General features: G+C 27.5%; 1 protein-coding gene across 2 annotated transcripts; it reads left to right on the top strand.

The window, feature by feature from the left end:
• Positions 1 to 6,943: 6,943 nt before the first annotated feature.
• Positions 6,944 to 9,937, top strand: LOC108480489 (protein RICE SALT SENSITIVE 3-like). Of its 2 annotated transcripts, XM_017783507.2 has the most exons (7): positions 6,944 to 7,435; positions 7,595 to 7,645; positions 8,069 to 8,197; positions 8,344 to 8,449; positions 8,642 to 8,683; positions 8,866 to 8,922; positions 9,070 to 9,937. In XM_017783507.2, exons 1-7 carry the CDS (start codon positions 7,305 to 7,307, stop codon positions 9,775 to 9,777), a joined length of 1,224 nt encoding a protein of 407 aa, XP_017638996.1. In that variant the 5' UTR covers positions 6,944 to 7,304; the 3' UTR covers positions 9,778 to 9,937. The 2 variants fall into 2 exon arrangements, with proteins under 2 accessions (XP_017638996.1, XP_052886726.1); XM_053030766.1 differs by lacking the exons at positions 6,944 to 7,435; positions 7,595 to 7,645 and having other exon boundaries at positions 8,069 to 8,208.
• Positions 9,938 to 11,679: the final 1,742 nt, after the last annotated feature.

The following is an 11,679-nucleotide window of genomic DNA, read 5'->3' as shown; positions in this document are numbered from 1 at the left end:
CGTATCTTTTTGTCTGCTTTTATTTGTTCTTAATATGTCTTTTACACTGAACTGGGCCGAGACAGGACGGCCCACTTATATCAATGACGTGGCTCAACAATGCCCAATGACTTAACTTGGTCCTGCCATAATTCATTTTTATGGGGATGGGTAGAGATTTGTCCCAATATCAATTGTGAAATCAGTATTAATTAATATTTTAAATAACAAAAGTGATAAATTAATAGGGTTATTTAAGTATTTTACTTTTTCTTAAAACAATTTTAATTAAATTTGGGGTATTTTAAAAATAATTAAATACAAAAATAGTATGGAAATAGATTAAATACGAAAATCAAGTGTTTTCTACAATAACTTTGGATATTGCCTAACACATTAGTGGCACCGACGAACTTTAAAAAAAATTGACAAAAAAAAAGTTGAAAAATTAAAAAATTTTATTTTTTTTAATTAGTGCCACTAATGTATCTGGTGACACCCCTTGATTAAATATAAAAAAATGGTAATAAGCATTAAAAACTTGGAAGTAGAAATGGTTTTACAGAAAGTGAGGTGAGTGAAATTTTAAGAATGTGCTGTCGAGTTGCAATTAACCATTGAAAAAATGAAGCATTAATTATCTAGTGTTGAAACCACAACTTTCAACTTTTTTTCCTATTAAACTTTTTTTAAAATTTTAATTGTGCCGCCAATTTGTCATGCATAAACATAAAAAAATTCACTTTTTTAGTTTTTTTTTTTCTTGTCAGACCTATTTGTTTGAAAAAAAATGTCTTGAGCGATACCAAAGTTACTATAAAAATACCTCATTTTTCATATTTAATCTATTTTTATACCAATTTCGTATTTTATTTTTTAGATTATTAAAAAAACTTGACTTGTTATCAATTATTTTCAACAATCACATTCACTTCTTACCTAATATTTTTCTTTTAAAAAACCCTACATATTTATCCTTAAAACTAACAAATATTCTTTTAAAGAACTAATTAAAACAAAAAAAATCCAATGAAGGAAATATATTTATCTATCATGCAACTTAAAAGAAATCATTATTAATTTTTAAAATTTTTATTTTTACCCACAGAGAAAGCGGATGTCCCATTTCTCAATAACACAAATTTTCTAAGTACCTTTTTCCTAATTATAGATGTTGTCTTAATTTACGATTAGGTTATAAAATAAATAAGTTGATTACTTGATAAATTCTTTTATACAAAATTACGTAATCATCCTTAAATTATTATTAACATTTCTTTAGATTTCTAAGTAATCTTATTCACTAATAAAGTATTGCATTTACTCCAAATCATTCTTCCTCTACCATTAACAAATTATTACATGAAATTTCTGCCTATGGGGATAATCTTATAAATAAATAAAATTACATAATTATTATATCGTACAACCTCATAAAATATAAAAATATTTTAAATAATTATATGGAAATCAACCGAATTAAATATCTAAATAGAAATAATTTTACTTAAATCTATTTTTCCATTCAGATATTTTATTTAAACATGGCCTCTTTTTATGCATTATCTCACGTGATAATGAATCTTTATCATAGGTGAAAGTTGGACAAGGATGATTTGTTCAGAGAAATTACTATACTTAATAAACAAATCACGTACCAAAAAATATAAACAAATCAAAGGCTAAATTAAAGGAAAATAAAAAAAGTGGTCCAACAAACATAAATTAATTATTTTTCCCCCAAAGGAATCTCTTTACTTTCATCAATATTTTCAAAATTTTTAAGTCTAGGCATTGTTGATTGATGTATCATGGAAAGAGCAAATGAAAATTTAATAATAATATAATTCTAATCATGACTGTTTTTGGAGGGCTTAGTTCAAAATTTACATTATTATCCATTAATTAGATAAAAAGACAATATTGTAATTATAATGTTTTGTTCTTCACTTTGGGAAATTGATGATTATTAGTTTTTGGTATATATTAGTGCAATAATTTCACATGAAAGTTGACATAAATTTATCTCCCAATTGTTTTGTCTAATAATTATAAGAGCCGAAAGCTCAAGATTATGGTCTACCATCATACAGCTAAGGTTCGTGGATTAAATGAATACAACAAACTTCATCATTTAAAACAATTTACACATTAAAATTTAAATACTATATATTTTATAAATAGTAATTTTATTAAAGCTTAAGCGTGAATCAATTTTTTTTTTATAAAACCCATTCATAAAAATACGCAACTTAAACATCTAAAATGTTTTTAAAAATTTTGACAATATTTATTATTGCTCTAAATAAATCTCACGTAACTTAACATTTGTTCACGAATAATTATTAACATTTTATTTCATATTCCATTTAATTCGAAATCAATAAAATGAATAACATCATCATTCAAGGAGTCGAATTTTAACTGTAAGTATCTCACACTAAGAATCCAAAAAGAAAAAGAGCCTATGTCGGCAATTAAGTTTGATTTTCTTACGATATATATTGGTACATTGAATTTCTTAGAAATATATATATGGAAAGTACAAATTAAGACACTTGAGTGTTCAAATGTGCCTAATTCAGTAAAACGGGTCGGCAATGTGAGAAAAGAAAATTAATGGGAATATTGACCTTATATACTTTGAATTTAGGGAAGTTGTAGAAATTGTCACATGTAATTTTATTTTTTCAAGAATATAATTTTCTCCCTTTGTTTTCTCTCGTTGACTGTTAGTACAACATGATGAAAAATAAGATATCTATATAAACTCGTGATGCTATAAGAATTAATTTGGGGTCAAAATATTCAACAATTTGAATACTATTTTCGACACATATCAATTCCTAATTTTAAGGTTGGGCATGGATGGCATCAAATTTATCTGTAAAATCAACTAAATTTTATCAACTTCTCCAAAATACTTAAAGGAAATCATATGTGTTTCAATCCACTTGTATTTATAGTCTAGATTAATTCTTTCGAAGATTTATAGTTATATTTTTTAATAATATCGTTTTCAAAGTCGAAATTGTATTCTTTCTTTAGAGGGTGCAACGTATATTATTATTGTACTCTACACTTATTGGTTTAGTATCGTTCTTTAAATAGCTAAATGATAGACTAAACCAAATGTTAATATGAGTACACTTATTCACGAGTTGCATAGTTTCTTGTATCCAAATTAGATTTGAGCAAAACCTTTTCATTTCATATAAATTCAACATGTATTGAATTGAATTAAAATAAAAATAAAATCTTAATTATAAATAAATTATAAATATGAATTAAGGTATTTATTTTAATGTTTTATTGATATATAAACAATAAAATGAAATTTAAGATTAGCCTAGATCAAATTTAAGCTTAGAAATTAAATCATATCTTATGATTCATGAAATAGTTTATCGTTAAATTAGAGAAAAGATTACACATAAATGTGTGTAAACTTATGTTTTCCTAATTACTGTAATAATAAATGTATCAATTAAATTAAGGTTCGATTGGTATAAATTATTCTTTTGTTTTTAAATAAATTTATTATAGGTTTTGATCATATCTGCTCTTTTTGACACGATGCTTAGAACTACCCATAACCTTTCTCCAACCTATAAATAGGAAGATAATGCGCTTTAATGTACTCAAATTCACGTCCTTTTACCTTGGCAAATGGCAACAATGCTCATACCAATCACTAAGACTCAATCGACAAATTATTCTATTTTTCATTTTAAAATAATTGAAGATAATAAAATGATTATTGATAAAAATAAAAGATATTAAGACTTTGATTTTTATAAAAATATTTAAATATTAATTCACTTTTTTTTACAAAATGATTATTAACTTTTTTCAAAGAATTATTTACTCTTTTAATAAAAGTTATCAACCTCTTAAAATCAACCAACTTTTATTCATATAAGTTCATAAATGCTGTTTCTAAACATAGCCAACTTTTAATAATTTATTAAGTTTCATTTATGGAGAAATTACAATTTCCATTATCCTTCATGGGTTAATTAAAACAATGAGTTTTTTTTCAATAAATAATGTATCAACTTACTTAGCTTTTGAATGTTGATATATTTTGTCAATTTAATTTTAATTCTAAAATTTAATAAATTTAGCCTCAATATTTATAAATGTTGTGGGCTAAATTATAAAATTAGGACCAATTTGATAGAATATATAAACTCTGATGGCTTATACAAATTAAAATTATATACAATTGATGGAAAACATTAACATTGTGATTAAATTCTCCTTACTTGTCATTTTTAAAATTGAAAGGGATTAAATTTTTTCAATTCTTTTGAGAGGGACTAATTTGCTGAATATTTCTCTTGAGAGGGACTGAAAATGTATTTTTTACGTTGAATTTATCATTCCTAGTGGCGCGTGAATGACGATATCGCGTGGTGGTGGGAAGGGGGAGGACGCAGCACCTCCGCAATTCGTGCGCTTCGGTTTTGTTTATGAGAAACGAGGCACCGACTCACTGCCCATGGCACGTGCACACGTGACCCCTTAATCACCCACCCACTCTCTGATTCACACTTTTATTTTATTTATATATTTAGTTAAAGCTCTGAATAAAATCTTATTTATCCTTCACTTTGATCTCTTAGCTTATAAAGGAGTCCAGTTGGGTTTAAATAATAATAAATAAATATATTTTCTTTAAGTTTATAATTCAATTTGTAATCTTTCCTTTTATAATTTAAGTTAAATTCAGTCAAGATTCAGCTTTATTTTTAAATCATGGTCATACTTAAATAAAATTAATTTTTTAACATTTTAAATATAATTAATTACAAAAATAGATGTTATAATTAATGTATTTTAAAATTTTATCGTGATCGAATAAATTATTTTTAGATATTTTTATGTTCATTTTATAGTTTAAGTTCGTAGTTATTCCTTTTAATAATATCAATTTTAAGGTTTAAATATTTATTCGATCCATTAATAAAAAATTTAATGCATATAAGATGGGAAAAAATAATATTGAAAAATTTTACTCTCGTTTAAAAGTCTAATTATACTTGATTTCAGATTTAATCGAAAGACTTAAAATAATAATAAATAACTTTTATTAAATGCAATAAAATAATTTTTAAATAATATTTAAAATTCAAATTTTTTGACATAATTAATTATTTTTCAAATATTAGCATCCAAAAATTCAAATCATGATGTGAATTACTTTTTCACCATTTATTCCATCATTGCCTTCACCTTTTATTAGCCTAATTATGCAATGATAAAACATTATCTCCAAAAATCATATCAAAAAATTTCTAATCAAAACTTTCTTAGCTTGCATCAACTTTCAATCATATTGACCCCAAAAAAGGTATTTAACAAAATTACAAACACTCCTTTATGTTGATCTTTATAAAATATAATTTAAGGATTTACAATTTTACCCATCATGATTGTAAATATAACATAATTAATAAATAAACTATATATGTATAATTGATTTCCTCAAATCACAATGGTATAAAAAGAAAATCACATTTAATATGCTTTGAATAATTATAATTAGAATTAATGTTACAATTTGCTATTAATTTCTAAGTTACGGAATTGACCCTTATACTTTAATTTTACGGTGTTTAGTAAATTAATTTTTCAATTTTAAATTTTTAATTTTGACTAAATAATTGTTGTTAAGTTAAATTTTATTATTCTTAAAATTTTACCCAACAAAGATATTATTACATGTGAAATATTATGTTAAGTCACTATTTTCACATAATACTCACACAAGTTTATGTCGTTTTAATTAATGGATTTAATAGTTATCATTTTAGTTAAGATTGAAATTTTAAAATTCAAAAGTATAATAAATAAAAATGATTAAATTAGAGAACATGACTAAGTCCACAATTTACGATAATCTGAGACTAATAATAGAATTTTTAACAAATTTAATTACTATTATCTGGATCAATATTGAGATTTCGAAATTCGAAAAGCATAGTAACTAATTTAACCGCCAAATTAGATTAAATTAGAGTAAAAAGACTAAATCTCAACTTATCCAAGCAGCTCCCACTTAAGAGGTGTTTGGTTCGCCTAATGTAACGTTACATAGTTAGATTATGGTGTTTGGATTTCAACATTCCGATCGTCCCATAATCTCAGGCATCCCGTAATATAAGGCGTACTCTCATTACAGCTCATTCTTTTAAGTAATTTCAAATTATGAGCGTAATCTTAAATTTTGGATGAATTTGTCATTCGCTTTTATTATTTTAATCAATTTAGGCTTTTTCTTAAATCAAAGTTTAAGATTAATTAAAATTATTAGTGAACAAATAGATACTATATGTTACAAATATAATCATTATATTTTATTTAATAATTTATTTATCAATATATTAATTATGGTTATAACTACAATTATGATTGATGTTGCAATCATTTTTAATGAATTATTATAATTATGATTTATAAATTTATTTCAACTCAACATGTTTACTTATTAATATATAAGTTGTAATAAAAAAAGTAAGAAATTATAATTTTATGAAAATTGAGACTAAAACTTATTAAAGAAACTATACTTCTTTTAAAAAGCAAATTTTATAATAAAGACTATTGAGTAAAATGTAATTCTACAAAATCTTACATTGTATTAATTAAACAATTAAATTTTATATTCCAATTAAATGAATCAAGTTAGATAATATCACATTTTACCCATAATTTTATATTCTTGTAATATTATTATGGAACATAATCTATAATTTAACTAATTAATAGCTGTAAATTTTATAGTGAAACTTAAATAAAAATAAAAATAAATATGAATTAAGACTTCATTTATTATTATATCTAATTTAAAAACTCAATATTTCTATATGCTAAAATTTATATTTACATGATTGAAAAAAATAATAAAAATATAAAGATAATGACTTTAAAAAACCCAACAAACAAAATGTAAAAAAAGTAGGCTACCTCACCATAACATGCACTCCCAAGCTTATTTAGTTTAGTGGTAAAGATAAAGGATGGAGAGAGAGAGAAGGAGAGAAGGACAAAAACAGAGAGATAAAATGAAAAAGAAGGTACACTCAAAATAAAATAAGGGTAAAGGCCAGCTTGAGCTTACCCAAAGTTTTATAACCAAAGAGAAGTGTCAAAGGCAGCAGCAGACAGCAGTGTATAAAAGAAAGTTGCTTGCTTTGGGAGCCAAAATTAAAAAGAAAAGAACCCATCTTTTCTTACATATAAATATATAAACACTTGTATGTATATATAGAGAGAGATAGAGGGAAGAGAGAGAGAGAGAGAGAGGGGGAGGGAGAGAGATGGTGGGCTCAGGTTCAGCAGATAGGAGCAAAGAAGCTGTTGGGATGATGGCCCTTCATGAGGCACTTAGAAGCGTCTGTCTCAACTCAGACTGGACTTACTCTGTTTTCTGGACCATCCGTCCTCGCCTGTATCTTCTTCTTCTTCTTCCTTTTCTTGTCTATCAAAAACTTTCTTTGTATTTATGTGCTTTCAGCTGCTTATTTCACTTGCTAAAGATATCATCTTTTATTCTTCAAGTTCTTTTTCCAGCTGTTTTATTAAATTGGGTTTCTTTGTTTTGGCGCAGGAGAGTGAGGGGTGGTAATGGTTGTAAAGTTGGAGACGATAGTGGCAGCTTGTAAGTATGGCTGGGGTTTTTCTTTTCTTTTTGGATTTTTTTTTTGTGTTTGTTTGGTTCCTGAGAAAACAGAGGGAAAAAATGAACTAATAGTTTAAAGTTCTACAAACTTCTGAATATTAAGAATACTTTCGCTTTTATTTTTTTTTTCATTTCTTCATTTTCCTTTCAAACTTCTTTGCATTTTATCAGTATAAAAGTTAGGCATTACATGTTTCCTTGTAGAAACAGGGGAGAAAACAGGGGAAATTTGATTAATGTGAAATGGGGTGAAATTTGAAGTCAGTAATTGATTTTATGAAATGGGTTTTTGTTAATTTATGATTTTGAGGTACTTTCACTTCTAAATTCAACAAATTCATGTCTGGTTTTGTGGTAAAATTTGATTTTTACCCCCTTGTTTTTGTTTTTTTCCTGGTGAAGGATGTTGATGTGGGAAGATGGATTCTGCCGTGGTAGAGTTACAGATTATTTGGAAGAGATTGATGGAGAAGATCCAGTGAAAAAAGCTTTCAGCAAATTATCCATTCAATTATATAATTACGGAGAAGGGTGGGTACTGGGTAGGTGCTATTAAATTTTAAACAGATTTAGACTTGAAAATAAATAAATAAAAAGAAAAACAAACTGGAAAAAAAAAATTCCCCTTCTCTTGGTGTGTGCTTTTTGATTGGTTGAAAATATGATTTTATGAACAGGTTAATGGGAAAAGTTGCATCAGATAAGTGCCATAAATGGGTATTCAAAGAACCAACAGAATGTGAACCCAATGTATCCAATTATTGGCAGAGTTCTTTTGACGCAGTATGTTATATACCCCACCTTTATATCTTCCCCCATTGATTTTTTGGGGTTTAAATCGTTTTTTTTCTTGAAGTATCTGTCAATGGGAAAGTTGGTGTATGGCAATTATACTATATGGTTAAATGCTCTGTATATTTATGATTTGATGGTAAGTTGGTAACCTTCCCCCTTTTGTTGTTATTTATTTTGCAGCTTCCTCCTGAATGGACTGATCAATTTGACTCAGGGATTCAGGTCAGCACAGTAACACCTTTTTCTTCACTGTTGTTAGTCTTTTGCTGATTTGTTTTTGTCTATCTGACTCGAACTCGGTCCAAGATTTCCATGGAAAAATGAAGTCCTAGCGACATATGTTCTTGTCTAATTTGTATAGTGATTGAGACTTTGGTGGTTTTTCTTAATTTTCTATTCAACAGACAATAGCTGTGATTCAAGCTGGCCATGGACTTCTCCAGTTGGGTTCCTGCAAGATTGTGAGTCATCAAATTTTAGTAAATAAACTTGTTTATTTTTCGGGTGATTTTCGAGATCGAAATCAGGTCTTCCGTTAGTGATTATGGCTGAAATGCATAATGCGTTGATCTCATGTATATGTATATGCTGTATATATGTATCCTCAGATACCTGAAGATCTCCATTTTGTGCTCAGAATGAGGCATACCTTTGAATCTCTTGGCTATCAATCCAGTTTTTATCTCTCTCAGATGTTTTTGTCGAACAGAAACGGTTCTTCGTCGACCACGGTTCCTTCAAAGCAGTCTGCCATTCCAACCTGGCCTCCTCCTTCCCCTGCGGTCTTTGGTTGGAGCCAGAGACCGCTTCCACCGGCAACTCCGATGGTTGCTTCACCTAATTATCAGAACCCAGCTAGACTCGGATTCCCACAGGCCAAAGACGAGACCAACATGTTTCTCATCCCTCATTCATCCGAAACCAGAATGGAAGATATGATGAGCGAACACGAAAACGACATCAAATGGCCTAACGGCTTGACTTTCTTCAACGCTCTCACTGGACGGAATGAAGACGCCAAGCTTTTAGTTAACCCGGAGAGCTTGGGAAACAAACAGGACCCGAACCACCATCCCCTCATGGTCGAAGGAAAAGATTCTAATCGAAACTCGGACACCGATGCTAACCCTACTGAGTTCTTGAGCTTGGATAGTCATCCAGAGAATATAAGAAAGATGGAAAACAAGTTCAAGAGGAGCTTTACATTGCCAGCAAGAATGGCGACATCTTCATCTTCGGCGTTGTTAGATCAGCAGCAGCAGCAACAGGCGGACGCGGGGATGTATGCGGATGCAATGGATACCTTCTTGAAATGAAGTTTGGGTTAGGGATGTAGTAGAGGGGAGGGGAGAGTAGGGGGTGACATTTTGTATTTACGCAAAAAAAAAAGGATTTGTGTTCGTTTAGTTGCTGAATTGCTGTGTTTTGCTTTTATGTTCTTTTTGAATTCGTCTCTTTGATCCATTAAAAATCAAACTCTCTAATCTTTTGTAGTTTATTATCCCCAAGCTTTTATTCTTATTTTTAAATACTGCACCCCAATGCGGAAAATATAAGTTTAATCTTGAAGATTAACATTATTTAGAGATAATCACGAAAAATTTAAAAAATTAAAATATTAATGGATTGATGAAACTAAATCAATATAAGAATATAAGAAGATGAAACTAAATCAAGATTGTGGATTGGTTAATAATTTTAATGTGTTTTTGAAAAAGTAATATTTATATAATTTATCAAGTAATTAATGTTATGTTATATGAAATACATGTAACATATAAACTTAAATTTATTAATATTATGATATATGAAATATAAATAAGTTTAAATTATAATAAAAATTACAGTTGACTCAAATGTGAAGTATTCTTGTTTTCATGTGTTATTATCATTACAATTATGCCAAATTATTATTATTATTATTAGATTATAGTATAAACATAATAAAATAATTTACAATAATCCATGATTAATGTTTGTGATATATAAAATGTAAATTTTAAATACTTTTAAATAATAAACAAAAAATATTTTTAAAATTTAATTTAAATATATAAATTATATTTATCTTTTACAATTAATATAAATGAGATGGCAAATTTATAATTTATACCTTAAACTCTAAATCTTTAACTTTTTGAAATTCAACGGTAAAGAAAATATATATTTTTGAATAATCTAATACGTTCGTGAATATCAAATTAATTTTTTATTCTTATTTTAAACAAACAGAAAATGAAAGCACAAAACTCTAACCCTAATGATTAACTCTAATTTTAAGTTGGCAATAAATATTAAAACCCTAAATCAAATCCATTTCTCAATGCTAAATATTAATTTAATATGTGTATGTTATGTAATGAATGCCTACAAAATTGATAAATGAGTTTATTTTCTGGAATAACCATTATAAATGTAAGTTTACAAGCTTTTATAAAATTTTAGAAAGAGCCATTAATCAAATAATTTAGTTACATTCAAGTTTAAAGTTCACTCTAGGGAGATAGATAGATATTTTTCATGGATCCAAGGCAAAGTCAATTTCAAACAATGTTATCCTAGTCAATGGTTACTTCAATTCCAAGCTTGAGATTCTTCCCAACAAAACATTGAAGATCTTCATGATTTTGTCTAAACAATGGAAGTTCTGATTGTTGACTTGCACCCTGCATGAAACTTGAATCCATATCCATTCACCTTCTTTATCAGAATAATAAACTATAATAGAGGAAGAAAAGAAAGGAAATTAATATAAATTTTTTACATGTATCACTATGCAAATAAGTGTTTTATTTCTTACAAAAGGAGAATGAAACATAAAACACATTTGTTTTACAAGCAACAAAAAGAAACAAACATGTTTTTTCATGTAGTTGAAATCCAAGTCCAACCGGCTCAATCTGCCCTGCATAGTTGGACTGGAACTAAAAGATTAAGGCCTATCTACATCCTTCAATTCTCTTTCTGCTAATTAGGCTTATAAGAGTCTACTTATGCTGGAACAGATTGGTGGCATATATATATATATATACACATATATATTTGTGTATAATGAATGCTTTCATCAAGAAACAGGTCACTTTTGGTGTTCCCCAATCTTGTTTTTAACAACAAAAACAAAACATCAGTTGCTGCAGGCCTGTTCCTAGGATCTTGTAATGAATTTTAACAAAATTTTAACGATTACCAAAATCTTGGAGAAACCGGAAAGATCAATA

The sequence above is a fragment of the Gossypium arboreum genome, chromosome 1 (genome assembly GCF_025698485.1).
Source record: "Gossypium arboreum isolate Shixiya-1 chromosome 1, ASM2569848v2, whole genome shotgun sequence".
Lineage (NCBI taxonomy): Eukaryota > Viridiplantae > Streptophyta > Magnoliopsida > Malvales > Malvaceae > Gossypium > Gossypium arboreum.
The sequence above is the reverse complement of the archived record's forward strand: the minus strand, read 5'-3'. Positions and strand labels throughout refer to the sequence as shown.